Genomic DNA, 18,010 nt, shown 5'->3' on the forward strand with positions numbered 1-18,010 from the left:
ACCAGTCAGTCCTAAAGGACTGGTCAGTCCTTAAGGAAATCAATCCTGAATATTCATTGGCAGGACTGATGCTGAAGCTGAAGCTCCAATACTCTGGCCACCAGACACGGAGAGCTGACTCATTGGAAAAGACCCTGATGTTGGGAAAGATTGAAGGCAGGAGGAGAAGGGGATGACAGAGGATGAGATAGTTGGATGGCATCACCAACTCACTGGACATGAGTTTGAGCAAGCTCTGGGAGATGGTGAAGGACAGGGAGGCCTGGTGTGCTGCAGTCCGTGGGGTCACAAAGAGTCGGACACGACTGAGCGACTGAACAATGCAGGGACACTAGGCGCTGAAGGAGGCAAGAGGAATTCTTGAACATAGGAGGCAATCGACATGTTATGAAGTTTGTGGTTCAATGGGAGTCTATAATGTTTGTTGTCTCAGCCTCAGCGATGGTGGTGGTAATGGCAGTGGGAAGGCAAAGGAACAACTGAGGCTCAAGACAGGCAGAAGATACGCATGGTAGTTGCATTTGTATTAGTCAATCTACTTTGCCTTCAAATCCTACTTATTCATTCATTCATTCAGCAGATATTAAAGTGCCCACTGTATGCCAGGTACTGTTTAGTTACCAGAGATACAGCAGTGATTAAAACACGTACCATTCCCTCCTCTTGCCAAGCTATAGATTAGTGTGGAGACAAACACAGGAGTGAAACGTGTGTCATGGTAGATTGTGATGAGTGTTAGGAGAAAAGTAAACTAGGGAAGGGGACCAGGAATCATGCACACCTATATGATTGCATCCATGGATGGGGTGGGCTTGGGGTTGATTTTTAATAGTGAGCTAAAGGAATACCTCAACAAGAAGTTGATTTTTTTTAAAGTTATATATTTATTTGGCTGCACCTGGTCTCAGTTGTAGCACGCAGGATCTTTGATTCTTGCTGCGGCGTGTGGGTTCCTTTAGCTGTGACATGCAGGATCTTTAGCTGAGGCATGCAGAATCTTGTTTTTTTCAGTTGTGACATATGGGATCTTTAAGTGCTGGCTTGAGGAACCCCTAGTTGCAGCATGTGGGATCCAGTTCTCCAACCAAGAATCCAATCTGGGCCCCCTCCCCTCTACATCCCCCACACTGGGAGCACAGAGTCCCAGCCACTGGACCACCAGGGAAGTCTCCAAGAAGGTGATTTTTAAGTCAAGATCTGCAAAAGGTGAGGGAGTGAGCCATGTGGATAAAAGCAATCCAGGGAGAGAAAAAGGAAAATGCAAAGGGCCTGAGGTGGGATGCCTGATGTATTCAAGGAACAGTAAGAAGGAGGATGGTGTGAATGAAGTTTGAGAGCTCTTAAAGCCAGGAGGTGTGGAGGGCAGAATAGAGTTTTGCAGTTCAAGGAAAGGACTTTAGTTTTTATTCTGTACAAGTTAGGAGGCGATCAGGAGAGTTTTAACCAAAGGAGTGACTTGATCTAATCCTGGTAATTGGGTTGAGAATAGACTGTTGTTAGCATTGGCAAGAATGGAGACAGAAGTTTAAGAGAGAAATATAGTATGAATATAATACTGGGATAGTATCTATGAAGCATTCAGAAGGGATCAGATTCTGGGTTAAGGATTTGTGATGGGTAGCAAGGTAAAAAGAGATGAAAGAAAACCTCTATGAATCAATGTAGTAGTAAAATGTTAATTTTCTTCATTTAAGAAATACTTTATAACAAAAAGAATAAATAACCCAATTAAAAAATGGGCAAAGGACTTGAATAGACACTTCTCCAAAGAAGATATACAAATGGCCAACAAGTATATGAAAACATGAACATCCCTAGTCACTGCTACTGCTGCTGCTAAGTGGCTTCAGTCGTGTCTGACTCTGTACGACCCCATAGACGGCAGTCCACCAGGCTCCCCCGTCCCTGGGATTCTCCAGGCAAGAACACTGGAGTGGGTTGCCATTTCCTTCTCCAATGCATGAAAGTGAAAGTGAAGTTGCTCAGTCGTGTCGGACTCCTAGCGACCCCATGGACTGCAGCCTACTAGGCTCCTCCGTTCATGGGATTTTCCAGGCAAGAGTACTGGAGTGGGGTGTCATTGCCTTCTGTGTCACTAGGGAAATGCAAATCACCCTAGTGAGATATCACCTCATATGCATGAGAACATGGCTTTTAACAAAAATACAGAAAACAGCAAGTGTTGGTGAAGATGTGAAGAAATTAGAACCCTTGGGCTACTGGTGGGAATGTAAAATAGTGCAGCCATTGTGGAATATGGCAGCTGCACAAAAAATTAAAAATAGAATTATCATATGATCCAGCAATTCTACTCGTGGGTATATATCCAAAAGAATTGAAAGTACAAATTGAGTTGGTTTTCCCCATAGTACTATGAATAAAAAAGCCATTTTAACAAATTATGAGTTCATAGAAAATCTCTGGTTTTGTGGTCTATTTTTTCAAATAATAGGAAATGAACTTTCAATAAAAAGTGTATGGGGACCTTGAACAAACGATTTATTTTTCACAGACTGATGTGTAGGTGGAAAGGGGCAATTCTTTCACTATCTGGAGGATCTGACTAAATGAATTTCCTCCTAAGCTATTAATTTACAATAACTGAAAAGGGATAATTTATCTCCTACAACGGACTTTCAAGTTAAATATAGAAGGAACGTAGGTAGAGAAAATATGCAGAAAAATTGGTATTATATCAAAACTGATAAATAATTTTAATGATTTTTTTGGGTTGCATTCATCAACTGACTGTTAGGGAAATAACACTCCTCACCCGAATTTATACAAAATTCAGTCCCCCGATATAAAGCGATATGTAGGTTTTTCTTAGAGATAAAGGACGAAACAATTTGTAAACGAACTTCCATATAGGCGTCACAGATCAACAAAATTGTGCATTTAAAAATCTGAAGTTAACAAGTCATTTAAAAATAATCAAGGGTTATTGCTACTGCCTGTGATATCACCGATTGTGTAAACATTGCTGTCTAGGTGAAAATTTATGGACTGTCTAGGATATTTTTTGCAACGGTTTAATAGGAAAAGATGATGCCACAACTCCAAATGTCCCTAGGCAGTTTAACCTCGTCACTGAATTTCTTGCCTGTCACTTTTCAATAGGGGGCTGTTTGCTATTTTAGGGCAACCGTGGGGTAAAGAACCTCATTGAAAAATCCACAGTCACATTACTCATTTGGGAGACAGATAATCTCTAGATCTGTATCTTGGAAGAAGGAAAAAAGGCAACCTTGTTGATCGTTTGATGCACAAACTCCGCGAATATTTAAATACACGGGCTGATAAAGCAGAATTAACGAGAGCTGCAGTTCTATTTTTCTAGGCTTCTGTACAGGCACACAATACTCATTTGAAGTCATCAATCGGCTTTTGGCGGACCTCTGCCCTAGTTCACTTTCCTCCTTCTTTTGTTAGATGCTTTTACCTCGACGACTTTAATCAGGATCGGGAAAGGAAAGGGCAGTCTCCGTGGATGGTCGCTTCGCAACCTCTCGGGTCTCCGGACAGAGTATTCCACTTGATTCTCTCACTCCAGACTCGGCACCAAGCACTTGCTCCTGTGGTCCCGCCCTGCGACGGGCGGGGGCGGGGACGGCCGGGAGCTGCCCTCTTCCAACATGGCGCCGTGGGAGGCGGGTCCACTCTCCGGCTCCCGGGGTTCCGGCGCCGCGCGTTTTGGTTCCGGAGTAACAGTGCCCTCGCCGATGCCTTCCCCCTCCTGCCGCGGTCTTCCCCCTCCTGCAGCTGCCGCTGCCGCCGCCGCCGCCAAGACGCTGGCCTCGGATGGCCGCAGCTGAGTCGCGCGCCCCGCGCACTTTGGCTGAGGTGGGGCAGAGGACTCGTCTCCGGCCTTCCCGGGGACGGTCCGCTCGGCTTTCTTTTGGTCCGGCGGCCCTGGGACTCCTTCCTAACAGCCCCGAACTGAGTCCCCCCCAAGTCGGGGACCCTCCGCTCCTCTTAAGGAGGAGTGGACACCTGCCGCTGTATCTCCTTAAAACGGGGTCCTCTCTTTGCCGTCCCCTCACACCCACACAGATGGCAGAGAGCTTCACGATCCCTTTTGCCATCTTCTCCAACTCCAGAACCTTCTGACCTCCGCTAGTTCCTTCTGGCTTCTGCCCCTTATACCCCGTCCACTCTCAGCAGGAGACGTCCCTCAACCCCCTACTGCCTGGGCCTGGCTGCGAGCCTGCGGGCTGCTTCCGGACCACCTCCTCTCTTCAACCCTCCACCCGCTTGGTGCTCTGACCCACGGTCCTCCTGTCACCTCTTGGCGCCCCCCACGTCTAACCAGGGGGAAGGGGGCCCCCCTACCAGGATGTGAGCCCCTTTAACCTGTAATGCTGTGGCTGCTCCTTGGCCCCTTCCATGCCATGGAGAACCAAGTGCTGGTGATTCGCATCAAGATTCCCAATAGTGGAGCAGTGGACTGGACAGTGCACTCTGGGCCGCAGCTACTCTTCAGGGATGTGCTGGTGAGTGCTAATTTCAGTGTGTCGGTCCTAAAGAGTGGGGCGAGGCATTTGTGGGGTAGTCAGCACTGTGATCACTGAATCTTACCCTGGTGGCCTGAGCTAGAGACCATTGCTGGCCTCCATGTGGGGGCGGTTTTATTGCTTCCACAAGCATTGATTAATTGCATGGACTGAAATCTGACAAGTGTTGAAGTCTGTGGGGAAGTAGAGATGAATCAGATTGGACCCCTGCCCTCAAGGAACTCAGCCTGGACTGGGATAAAATTTTTTACACAGAAGCAACCAACTGAGATACACAAAGCTGAATCTAGAAGAGAGTTTTGTGGAATGTCCCTGGCCGGATTCCAGGTCTTTCTACTGAGTTCTCTAAACTTGGTAACTAGTGGAAAAGAGAAAGAAGACAAGCCTAACCAATCACGTTTTAGCAAACTTAAAGTGTCCTAAGTTTTAAGATAGTATTTTATGTAAAGAAAGAAAGAGAGGTAAAACGAAGAAAAAATGCAGCCCATTAAACTATGACATGCCATACATTGTACAAAACCCAATTTCAGAGATGTTAAAATAGAGGTGTTATTTCAGAGATGTTAAAATGTACTTTTAAGACTCAGTGAAGCCTTACTTTCATAATATTCAAACTGTATTTCAAATAAAATGGAATGTTAGACTTGGCACTCAGCTTTCTTTATAGTCCAACTCTAACATTCATACATGACTACTGGAAAAACCGTAGCTTTGACTAGATGGACGTTTGTAGGCAAAGTGATGTCTCTGCTTTTTAATATTCTATCTAGGTTGGTCATAGCTTTTCTTCCAAGGAGCAAGCATCCTTTAATTTCATGGCTGCAGTCACCATCTGCAGTGATTTTGGAGCCCAAACGAATAAAGTCTGTCACTGTTTCCATTGTTTTCTCATCTGATTGCCATGAAGTGATGGGACCAGATGCCATGATCTTTGTTTTTTGAATGTTGAGTTTTAAGCCAACTTTTTCACCCTCCTCTTTCATCAAGAGGCTCTTTAGTTCTTCTTTGCTTTCTGTTGTAAGGGTGGTATCTTCTGCGTATCTGAGGTTATTGATATTTCTCCTGGCAATCTTGATTCTAGCTTCTGCTTCATCCATCCCAGCATTTCATATGATGTACTCTGCATATAAGTTAAATAAGCAGGGTGACAATATACAGCCTTGACATACTCCTTTCCCAATTTGAAATCAGCCTGTTATTCCACGTCCAGTTCTGACTGTTGATTCTTGACCTCTTCCTTGATGGTAAGGCCCAAGCTCCTTGGCATGGTCCTCTGGACCCGTCTTGATTGGCTCATGCCTGCCTGGCACCAGCTTCATCTCTCACTACACCCACATGAGCATCCTGTCCTCCAGATATATAGAATTAACCTTGAGTTCTCCAAGGTGCCCAGGCCATGTCTACTTGGCCTCTTTCTTTAGCTAGCCCGCTCCTACCTGTCCTTCAGAGTCGAGCTTCACTTTTCCTCTGTGTTGGTCTTGGTCACATGCCCCTCCTCTGTGTGCCCACAACTTTGTCCTGGCAAAGTACATGGGTTTTGTGCTAATTTTGTTGGTCCCCTCCGCTAGATGATAAAATTCTGGAGGAGATGGACATCTTTGTTTCTGGTGCTACCTAGGACCCTGAAAGATTTGTTTACGAGGGAGCTTCAAAGAAGATGCACACCATTATGGTTTTGTGGACAGCACACTAGGTTTTGAATCAAGAACTTTGGATTTAACTATAACTAGGCAAGTCACTGTTCTTCTCCAAGCCTAAATTTTCTTGCTTGTAAATTAGGAGTAATGATACCTGCCTCAAAGACTTCTAAAGATTAACTGAGATTGTGTCTTTGATGAGAAAGACATGAGATTTCTTTGACTTTACTCATTTGAGACAGCAGAAGGTATTTTTTTAAGTAGAATGGCTGTTGTTGTTTAGTCACTCAGTGGTGTTCGACCCTTTGGGAACCCATGGACTGTAGTCCTCCAGGCTCCTCTGTCCATGGGATTTCCCAGGCAAGAATACTGGAGTGGGTTGGCCTGTCTTCTCCAAGGGATCATCCCGACCCAGGGATTTAACCCACATTTTCTCCTGCGCTGGCAGGCGGATTCTTTACCAGTGAGCCACCAGTAGAATGAGCCCAAGTAGAACGGTACAGTGTTTGAAACAGATTCTTGAGCCAGGCTGACTGGGTTAAAATTGGAAGCCTTACCATACTCACTCGAGCAAGTGTCTTCTGTATCTCAGTTTCTTCATTGGTAAAAAGAAAACAAAATAGGGTTGGGGGATAAAAATAGTGCCAACCTCATAGAGTTCTGAGTTCTAGGGCAGTTGATACCTGTAAAGGACTTACAGCAACCTAGAGCTTACTAAGTTCTAAGTGTTTTTGTAGCAATGGAAGAGACAGGGCCTGGGCATCTCTTATTTGTACATTGGCTCAAGGATGACTGGCCTAAAAGTAAGCCTTGCACAAACAGTTCCATGATTGAGAGCTGAATGCAAGGTGCCTTTACACGTGCTTACTCAGATAAGCTCAAGTGGAGCATATTATGTTGGGAAGGCCTGATGCAGGGCTTGTGACAGAGGGTGTTATGCGGTATATCAAGTTATTTGAACTGCAAGCTCAAATCTTGCAGGACCCCTGAGCTCTCTTTTCCAAGATTTCCTTCAGCAAGAAACCAATAGTCCACATCAGCATTTTTGGCTGGGAACCTTAAAGTTTTAAGCCAAATGAAACCTTCACTGTTCCCCTTCATCTGATGTAACTGTCCTCAACATCATTTTTCAAATGAGGACTCCTGAAACCCAGATGAGGAAAATGATAAAGCCACACGGCTAGTTTGTGCAGAACCAGACATGGAAGCCAGAAGCAGTTTGTAGTGACTGAGTCAGCTGGAGCTGAGGGTGTTTTGGACTCGGAGTCGGTAGTTGAGGGTACCACTCATAGCTCTACCGAAAGGCTGGGACTCCTTGGGCAAGTCACGGGGCCTCTCTGGTGGCTGTGTCCTCCGTCTGAAATAGGGACTGGCTGCCGTGTGAAACAGGCCCAGCTGGTCCTCTCAGGCAGAGGCATGTGGGTTATCCGTTTTTCAGCTTTCTGTGTTTCATGTCGTTTTTGGTGACGCAGTCCCCAGGTTGGGGAAAATTGTGTAGGAGGTCTGGATTAGTGAGTGGTAGGAGAGAACGTTCCCCCTTTCCTCTGAATCCTCTCTCCCAAGTTCCAGCCCACATTTCCTCCTATCTGTGAAGTGTCTGTCATAACTGAGCCTGTGATTTCTCCTGCCTTCTAACTTAACTATTTGCAAGTTTATGTCTCTTGTTTGGCCGTTTTATCATACTCTGTGTGCTTGGTTGCTCAGTCGTGTCCGGCTCTTTGCGACCCCGTGGACTGTAGCCTGCTAAGCTCCTCTGTCCATGGGATTTCCCAGGCCAGAATGAAAGTAGGTTGCCATTTCCTTCTCCAGGGGCTCTTTCCTGACCCAGGGGTTGAACCCGCATCTCCTGCATTGCAGGCAGATTCTTTACAAGCTGAGCCATCGGGGAACTGTAGTGCTCTGAATTGTTAGTTTTTTAGGTTTGTCTCTATTTTTGTGACAGATTATAATCTTCCTGACGTCAAGGAGTAAGTCTTATTCTTCTGTTACCTACAGATTTTTGTTGTCTTTGTGCTCCTGGCATGTTGTGGATGCTCCCTTATATTTTTGGTTTGCCATTGGTTTGACTGAAGGGAAGAAGAAGAAAAGGATCAAGAAATGATCACCATCCCATGTGTAAACCCATGTGCTCTTTTGAAACATTGTTTAGGTTGGGTAAAATGTTGAGAATAAGGGTCATTTTGAAATTAATCACTTAAAATACAACTGGAAAATATGCATAAAGTTGGATGTGCCTGCTTAGAAAAGACCAGGAGATAGTGTTTTATTTTCCAACTTTTTACCCCTTTGTCATCACGATAGCTCCACATTATTTGCCTTAACAGAACAAGGTGGCTGGTTATGCTCATGTGATTCTCATGATTCCCTCACGATTCTTGCTTTTTCTGTCTCTGTTTCTCCATGTTAGATGTAAAGTTTGTGTGGCTCCTTGTTTATGTTGATGGGCTAAGGAGGCCATTGCTGCCCAGCAGTGTGTTCAAATAGTTGTTAGAAATTTGTCATTTGATGGGGATCTGCTATTCATAAGTAGGAAGGATCCTAAGTTAGTTTGCTAATTCTGTAGGGTTCACACCTTAAGACTGGTTGTCTGAAAGTAAGCAGTCATGACCTAGACTTGGAGAGCTGGGAAGGTGGAGGGTGTTCGCCCTTCTCTCCCCTCTTTTAAACCAATACTGGCTCGTGTCGTCCTCGGTAAATGTGTAGAAGGATTAAGTGAACAGAGATCATCCTCCATTAATTGCTGGGTGCTGAAATTTAGGGTTTTGTTATGAGCTAAGATTTGTAACGTTCCAGTCATCAGTGACTGTTTTATTTATTTAACAGACACTAATACTGAGCTTAACATGTGCTAGACACTGTTGTAAGCGCTTTATAAATATTAACTTATTAGTCCTACAAGGTAGGTACAAGTATGATCTCATCTTACACAGAAGGAAGTGGAGGCCCAGAGAGATCCAGTCACTCAGGGCCTGAACAGCAGAGCCAAGGTCCAAGCCTAGCAGTTTGGCTGTCCTCCATACTCTCAGGCTTTGCGCCGGTTGCCTGTGTATTCCATATGAACTCAGCAGTTTTCATTTACCTGTCAATAGATACTTTCTACCTACAAATATCTAGAAAGAATTTTTTCTTCAATACTAAAATCTTTTACAGATACTTCCTCAAAAAATTGTTTCATTTGCTAAGACTAAAGGAAAAAAAAATCTCTTTTGGCTCTAATGAGTGAGGACTGCCTCAGATAGTTCCTTTTGATCAATTTCATATGCACAGATTGACTTAAAGCACACAAACACACACAGAGTAGAGGCAAGGCTATTATGCAGATTGCCACTGCAGCAAAGCTTCTAAAGAACTGCCTTTAGAAGGAAGTTGCAGCCACCACACTGCTAAGTGCCCTGCTTGGAAGGGCTGTGGGCGCCCTGATGAGAAATACTGCAAGCAGCTTTGTCAGCTGGCGCCTGGTGCCAGTTGTGGCACGGCCCGGGAGGGACGTTGCGGCAGAGCTCCCCGAGAGCAATGGAGTGTGTAGACCGTGTGGGTTGGACTGGACATCATGGAGGGTCACTTTTCCCAGAGCTGTTTCTCAAAGGTGTTCTGTACCCTTTTAAATACACTGTCTCTGTAGACTATTTTTCAAGTGTTTTTAACTTTACAGGTTCATTTAAACATTGATACCAAGTTATACGCACTTCTTTTGTAGGCTAGATTAACTACATAATAGATTAACTCTGTTTTGATGTCATTAAATATGTTTCTCAGTTGCACAGAGTAGAGGTTGATAATTCTTTGTATTAAATGTAGTATTATAGATTTACATCATCATGATGGAAACTTTTTTTTTTTTTTGGGAAACTTATTTTTTGAACTCCTCCCATTATGAGTGCAAGGCATGGTATTATTAGTTACATATCAACAACTACATTTGTTGAAGATCTATGGTGTATTAGGTTAGTTCATGTTTATTACATTATTTTATACTTTTTACGTTACCTCCATAAGCATTGGGCTTCCCAAGTGGTTCAGTGGTAAAGAATCTGCCTGCCGTGCGGGAGGTGCAGGAGACATTGGTTCGATCTGTGGGTCAGGAAGATCTCCTGGAGGAAGAAATGGCAACCCACTCCAGTATTCTTGCCTAGAAAATCCCATGAACAGAAGAGCCTGATGGGCTGTAGTTCATGGGGTTGTAAAGAGTAGGACATGACTTAGTGACTGAGCATGTACCAATAGCATTATAGATCCCTATTGGAGGATAATCAAATTCAGGCTCAGAGAGGATGAGTAATTTGTTCCCGGTCACACAGCTTGTTTAGTGCAGAGCTGAGATTCAGATCCAGGCCAGTCTGACTCCTGAAACCTCTTTTTCTACTAACAGTACATTAGCTTCCCATAGAAGAAACATATTTTTTTTTTGGAAAATGCACAACAGTGTACTTGTCTATGCTATTGAATCCAGGGTAAAAACTTACATTATTAATACAGAGTGGGAAGGATGTTTTAATGGTCCTCTCCCCTAGAAGAGATTTAAACTCTAAAATAGAGATTTAAACTCTGGACCTAGATTGCTGGGCTAAGTGTGATTATGTGCTAATGTTTTTATAGTTTATGCCAACATTTCAAAAATCTTTTCCAGGTTCACATATTTCCTCTAGGATTTGCCACATGTTGGCAGTAAAGAAGATGGCTAATTGTGTTTCTTTATTCTTTCTTTGTTTAGGATGTGATAGGCCAGGTTCTGCCTGAAGCAACAACCACAGCATTTGAATGTAAGTCTGGGTTATATACTTTGACTGTTTCTGCAGTAATTTTTCAAAGGGTTTATGGGTTGCGTTACTTTAGAAACTGACAAAAACAGATTATTTATGATCGTCATATGGTACATTTAAATATTTATAAATTAATGCAAGTTTAATGATGATACTGAACCAAGTAATATTTTCTTATTTAATCATATCTTGGGTGTACATATTTCTGTAATATAGCTTTAATTACCAACATGACCTTTATCTGCTCTTGCTCCTCACTGTAATAATATTGTAGGACAAAATGAAACGTGTAAACTACCTGTAGGCCGATGATTATTGATGAAAAGATTTTAATCCTTTGCTACCTTAAAACAGCAACAGAGTAGAGCAATTAAGTGAATGTTGCGTGGAATAATTCTGCTTTAATGGGTCTTCGCAAGGCTTTTGGATGGGGACAACAACACTTCAGGTCTTGAGTCATTCCCCCCACCCCACCCCCGCCCCGCACCAAACCAATTGGCTTGGGGCCTGGGGTGGGGGCAGGGTGTACTAGAAAACTGGTTTGACATAAGCCAGGGGGATGTGAAGGACTAAGTAGGATGAGAGTTTAGTCAGTAGCACAGGGCCTCTGGTGTTGGGAAGGATAAAGAAAGGTTTGTAACTGTGGCCCCAACTTTTATTGAAGATGTGGTCTGCTTTTCCCTGTGGAAAAATGTACAGTTTCTCCACATGATTGTATCTTTTTTGTTTTTGTTTTTTAAGCAGATGGTTAATGACAGAGAGTACAAGGTCCTCTCTTTTATTTATGTTCTCTTGGAGACAAATTTGACAATATTTAAAATATAGAATGTTTAAAACCTTTGTCTGGACAGATCCACTTTTAGGAAACTGTCCAACAGAAATACCTACACATGTGTTGAATGCCCTTCAAACAAAGCGTACATCGTGGATTTTTTTTTTTTTTCTTTAATTTTGGCTGCTCTGTAAGGCTTGTGGGATCTCAGTTCCCTGACCAGGGATTGAACTTGGGCTGCAGTAGTGAAAGCATCAAACCATAACCATTATGCCACAGGGAATTCCCTGTAATTATTTTTAAAAGCAAAAAATTTAGAGGTAAGCTAAATGCCTAGAATAATTAACTAAGAATTTTAAACATTGACATGGAAATATATTTGGGATATACTGTTAATAGGTAAAATATGTATGGTATGATCCCATTTTGATTAAATATAGTATGATCCCATATTTATTCCCTACTTCCACCTCCCAACTTTGTGTACATATTGAGACAAAGATCTGAAGAGGTGCCCTCTGCAGTGCTTTCCAGTCATTTCTCCTGAAAAGCAGACTTGGGGCTGTAGTAGGGGAAGAATTGACTGAATGAACATACTTCCTGCTTTCTCTCTCTCTCTATTGCTATTTCAGTATTCTCTATTGAATATTTTTCAACAATCACTTCATGGTTTTAAAAGCTACTTGAGTAGAACTCCTAAAATAATTAATAAAGAAGAGTATTGTATTAACCACACTGAACTTCATATACTACTGAAAAATAGTATGTATATCTGAAATACATGTTAGTGTTGCAAGCTCTTCAGACGCCTTGCGGTAACTCCTTGGGGGTGCCAAGGATTTTATGGGTGGTCTGGTAATTAACATTTGGGGTACTTAACTGCTGCTAGATGCTGTGTTAAGAGTGTTCCATTGGTTATCTCATTTAATTTAACCTTCACAAGACCCCCATGAAGTACTTTGAAGGACTGTTATTTGCTCTGTGCTACTTGAGGACATCTCCTCTAAGTAACTTAAGTCTCACAGCTAGTAGGTGATAAAGTGGAATTTCTCATGTGTATATTCTCAGCCACTGTCGAGACTTGTTCTCAGAGCTGTCATAATTTTTGATGTTGTGCATTCTGATTGTTTATAGGTGAGGCAAAAAAGAATCTTATCTTGCTTTTTCTACTTCTGCCTTTCTGTATCCCTCCAAGTGGCTTGATGAACCTGTGCCTTTTTGGCTTTCAGAGTCAGGTTTCACAGTAGTAATGCTGATTATTTTACCTATCATTTATTGAATGCATGTCAGGAAGCAACAGTTAGAACTGGACATGGAACAACAGACTGGTTCCAAATAGGAAAAGGAGTATGTCAAGGCTGTATACTGTCACCCTGCTTATTTAACTTCTATGCAGAGTACATCATGAGAAATGCTGGGCTGGAAGAAGCACAAGCTGGAATCAAGACTGCCGGGAGAAATATCAATAACCTCAGATATGCAGACGATACCACCCTTATGGCAGAAAGCGAAGAACTAAAGAGCCTCTTGATGAAAGTGAGAGTGAAAAAGTTGGCTTAAAGCTCAACATTCAGAAAACTAAGATCATGGCATCTGGTCCCATCACTTCATGGCAACAGATGGGGAAACAGTGGAAACAGTGGCAGACTTTATTTTGGGGGCTCCAAAATCACTGCAGATGGTGACTGCAGCCATGAAATTAAAAGATGCTTACTCCTTGGAAGGAAAGTTATGACCAACCTAGACAGAATATTAAAAAGCAGAGACATTACTTTGCCAACAAACATCTGTCTAGTCAAGGCTAGGGTTTTTCCAGTAGTCATGTATGGATGTGAGAGTTGGACTATAAAGTAAGCTGAGCACCAAAGAATTGATGCTTTTGAACTGTGGTGTTGGAGAAGACTCTTGAGAGTCCCTTGGACTGCAAGGAGATCCAACCAGTCCTGAGTGTTTATTGGAAAGACTGATGTTGAAGCTGAAACTCCAGTACTTTGGCCACCTGATGCGAAGAGCTGACTCATTTGAAAAGACCCTGATGCTGGGAAAGACTGAGGGCGGGAGAAGAAGGGGATGACAAAGGATAAGATGGTTGGATGGCATCACTGACTCAATGGGCATGAGTTTGGGTAAATTCCGGGATTGGTGATGGTTAGGGAGGCCAGGTGTGCTGCAGTCCTTGGGGTCGCAAAGAGTCGGACACGACTGAGCTACTGAATTGAACTGAACTAATTGATGGGCTGCTGTGTGCCAGTGTTCTTGATGATGTACCTGGATTGTTGCTAATCTTTGCAATAATTGTATAAGGTAGGAAAATTACACTTGTGAGGAAGCTGAAACTCAGAGACATAAAGAGATTGTTGAAAGTGATCAGCTAGGAAGTGGTAGAGTCCATATGTAAATACAGTTCTGTTTTGAGCGTGAAACTTGCAGCCTTTTTAACCAAGCACGTTGAAAGCCTGTGAAGGGTGTTAAGTGTGGTTTATGAGTGTGATGGAACAGTAAGTTCCATCTTGAATAAGTAAAACTTTGATCAAAGAAATATTTATGGTAATATATATAACACTGAAAAGTATACTTAACACTAACAGAAGAAATGTTTAAATTTCTAGGTTTAACTTCTTAGAGTCTTTACTTTCCTCCCCCGCCCCACAACAAGGGCAGTGGCGCTATACCCATCAGCTTCTGGACCAGTTTTAGGTGGCAAGAATAGGAACAAATGGACACAGAGACAAAGTAATGATAGTTCTTCATTTTACTGTGTTCAGATTGTCGTGAACTTTCCATTATAGACTTAAAATCCTATGCGGGCTTCTTTCATTAGTGTTCTAGGGTGACCTTATTTTCTGTAACAAAAATCCATACTAATGAATGAAATCTATGTGCAAAAAATACTGATAGTTGGAAAGATGTAGTTTATATGCTAATTTGCTGAAATGGTAGAGCTCTTTCAGTAGTTTATGGTATGATGGAACAAATCTTAAATAAACAAAACTTTAAGATATTTATGGTAATATATATTATTATATGTATTTAATATATATATTAAAATAATATATATTATTTATGGTAATATATATATATGGCTGCTAAGTGTGGTGGTTTAGTTACTCACTTGTGTCTAACTCTTTGGGACCCCATGGGCTGTAGTCTGGCAGGCTCCTTTGTCCACGGGACTTACCAGGTGAGAATACTGGAATGGGTTGCCAGTTCCTTCTCCAGGGGATCTTCCTGACACAGGGATCAAACCTAGGTCTCCTGCATTGCAGGCGGATTCTTTACCAACTGAGCCACCAGGGAAGCCCTGCAAAGTATACCCAACACTAACCTATACAAAAGAGGTGGTATTATATTTAATGATATAATTGACAAGAGAAAGGACAATGTCAAATTTACCTGTTCTGTATAAATGTAGAGAAAAAGAGTAAGTGGAAAAGAGGGGAAGGGTTAAGGTTCTCTTACCGGAAGTTCAGTTCTGAGAAATGCCATCTTGCTGGTGAAACTCCCAGTCCCCACCCGTGTGGCTCATCCCTCTGGGCACGTCACTGGAGCAGGTGACCTGTTGGGCCTGCCCTCCAGTTGGCTGTGTGCCTGTTTCTCATCCTCCCTAGATTTTGATGGCTTGGTGACAGGGGCCATGTTTTATTTCATTCTGGCTCTCTTCTTAGTACAGTGGGCCCTGTATATCCACAGGTTCCACATCTGCCACTTGTATGACACCATTTTATGTAAGTACATAAAATGTACTTTATGGACTTGATGGTCCACCGATTTCGGTCTCCTGTTCGTGATGGAGCGGGAGGGATGTGGTTCTGGAACTAATACCCTGTGCATACTGAGCAACAAGTATACTTTGTGCCTCATAGAAACACTTTGTTGAGTAAGATGGAATGTTATATATGTCCATATTCAGAAGAGAATTGTAAAATGCATGTAACCTAAAGTTAAGTAAAAAATTTGCTTTTTTGGGGGGATTATTTGTACAGTTATTCAGCCATGGGATATAACTAGTTGGTGGTGGACAATTCAGGATCCAAAATCAAATTCCCACACTTGTCCTGAGAGGGCAGAGGGTCTGTAAGTGGTTATATTCTTTCTGATTTCTGTTCCTGGGGATAGCGTTTCCAAGGGGATTTAGGAGTGAATGAGGGGAAGGAGTCCCATTCGGGCCAGACTTACCTTTTGGACTAATGACCTCAAACCTCTTTTTCTTTTTACCACTTTTAGGTGAAAGTACTACTTTTCAATATATAGTGTCTAGTTTTTTGTTGTTTTAAGTTAAGAAGATGATCTTAAAAAAATTTCAGTCAGTATCAAAATAAAGCAAAAAGTCCCCATCCCCAATTCCCTAGTTAATAGTTTCTTCTGTATCCTTCCAGATATTTCCTCATACATAATATATACAATATTGCAGCTAGTTGCCCCTGCCATTACTTAATAGTATATATTGGGTCTCTTTCTAATGTAAGTGTATATAAATCAGCTTCATTCTTTTGGATACTCTTATGGCTATGACTTAATTTATTTAACCTGTTGGTGGACCAGTTTTAAGTTTAAGACGTTATCAGTTTTTTTTAGTAGCATTAGAAAAGAAAAATGCTGCAGTCAACAACAGCATTGTCTCTTATGACTTTCCACAGTGTAGAAATGGATTTGGAACTACTGAAACAAAGAGTACCGTATTTTATGTTTTAATAGCTATTTCCACGTTGTTCTTTACAAGGTAGAGCCGATTTGCACTCCCACCAGCAGTGTTCAAGAATGCCCATTTCTCTCTACCCTCACCAAATCAACTTTTTAGTTGATGTCAATTTGATATGTGAAAAAGATTATTATATTATAATTTTATTTTGTATTTCTTCAATTATAAATGAGCTTGAGCATCTTTTCATTTATATTTTGGTCATCTGTATTTAATTTCTGTGAACTATTTATCACCTTTGCCCATTTTTCTATTTAGGTTATTTGTGCTTTTCTAGTTGACTGAAGAGCTTTCCAATATTAAGAAAATTGGTCCTTTGTCTTAGATGTTATATTTTTGTTTAGTTTATTGCATTCATTTCAGCTTGTTTTGGTCTTTTTTTTCCTCTCTCTTTTTTTTTCCCATGGAGAAATTTAAAATTTTTGCGTGGTCTGGTTTGTCATATTTTGACTTCTGGATTTATGTCATGCTTCGAAAGGTCTTCCACATTCCAAGATGTTGGAGAAACATTAATTCAGATTCTTTTTTCTTTCTACTTTAATGAGGTTAAATACACACTTTTAGATATGTACGTAAATATGTATGTTTGCATATGTATTCATGTGGGTTCTTTTTCTTTAATAAAACAACATGTATTTTATTACAAAGGCAGAGGATTTTTAAAAAAATTTTTGTACCATTTTCAGTTTATTTTGGTGCAAGGAGTCAGGCGGAGATCCAACTTGATTTTTCAAGAAGACAGACAGTTGATTCCATGCTGGTTATTGAATAATTTGTCTTTCCCCAGATATGAGAACACTTCTGAGATGAAGCTAAATTCCATAACCATAAAACATCTTGTATGTTTGCGTGTGTGGGCCCTATGTATGCTATAGGAGCTTGACATTCATATAGGTCCAAAGAGCCCTACTGATTTTCACAGTGTCATTAACAGATTAATGAGTACACCAACACATGAGGTGAGAAAAGTCAACTGTGCCCGCTAAGGAGTTTCCTGTGCATATCGTTACATGTGTTACTCTCCCTGGGTTTTCTCTAGACAAGTTACTAGTATAAAGTTACAGTTGGGCTGGTGTTGCTGGATAGTAAAAATCTTACTGTTGACTTGATAGATGCATTTTAAGTCTATATAGACAAATGCTGACTTCAGTTCAGCTCAGTTCAGTTCAGTCGCTCAGTCGTGTCTGACTCTTTGCGACCCCATGAATTGCAGCACGCCAGGCCTTCCTGTCCATCACCAACTCCCGGAGATTGCTCAAACTCACATCCATCGAGTCGGTGATGCCATCCAGCCATCTCATCCTCTGTCGTCCCCTTCTCCTCCTGCCCCCAATCCCTCCCAGCATCAGTCTTTTCCAATGAGTCAACTCTTCTCATTGGAATGAGAATGCTGACTTATACCTATAAATACCGTAAGGTCCCACTTTTCTGGGATACTCTGACATCATATATTCTGATCTATAGCCCTCATATGGGTATCTTCACACTGCTTAAGCCAGGTGTCTGAGTTTTGGTTTGGAAAATACGACTTTAGGATAAATCTTTGTTTTGTTTTTCTTTAACTGTGACTATTTTATACTCACTCTTCATTGAATAGAATCCTTTTCAGTTGTTTTATGAATTTCTGG

The 18,010-nt window shown here is 41.8% G+C and overlaps 1 protein-coding gene across 2 annotated transcripts in view; it reads left to right on the forward strand.

Moving 5' to 3' along the window:
• Positions 1 to 3,684: 3,684 nt before the first annotated feature.
• Positions 3,685 to 18,010, forward strand: part of MAP2K5 (mitogen-activated protein kinase kinase 5) — a 280,907-nt gene continuing 266,581 nt past the window's right edge. Inside the window, exons 1-2 of one of the 2 annotated variants that reach the window (XM_005893296.3) lie at positions 3,685 to 4,493; positions 10,863 to 10,911. In XM_005893296.3, the coding sequence (XP_005893358.1) occupies positions 4,359 to 4,493; positions 10,863 to 10,911 (184 nt within the window). In that variant the 5' untranslated portion in view covers positions 3,685 to 4,358. The remainder of the gene's footprint in view (positions 4,494 to 10,862; positions 10,912 to 18,010) is intronic. The other variant, XM_005893295.3, reaches the window with a different exon arrangement.

Source organism: Bos mutus, chromosome 10 (assembly GCF_027580195.1).
Source record: "Bos mutus isolate GX-2022 chromosome 10, NWIPB_WYAK_1.1, whole genome shotgun sequence".
NCBI lineage: Eukaryota > Metazoa > Chordata > Mammalia > Artiodactyla > Bovidae > Bos > Bos mutus.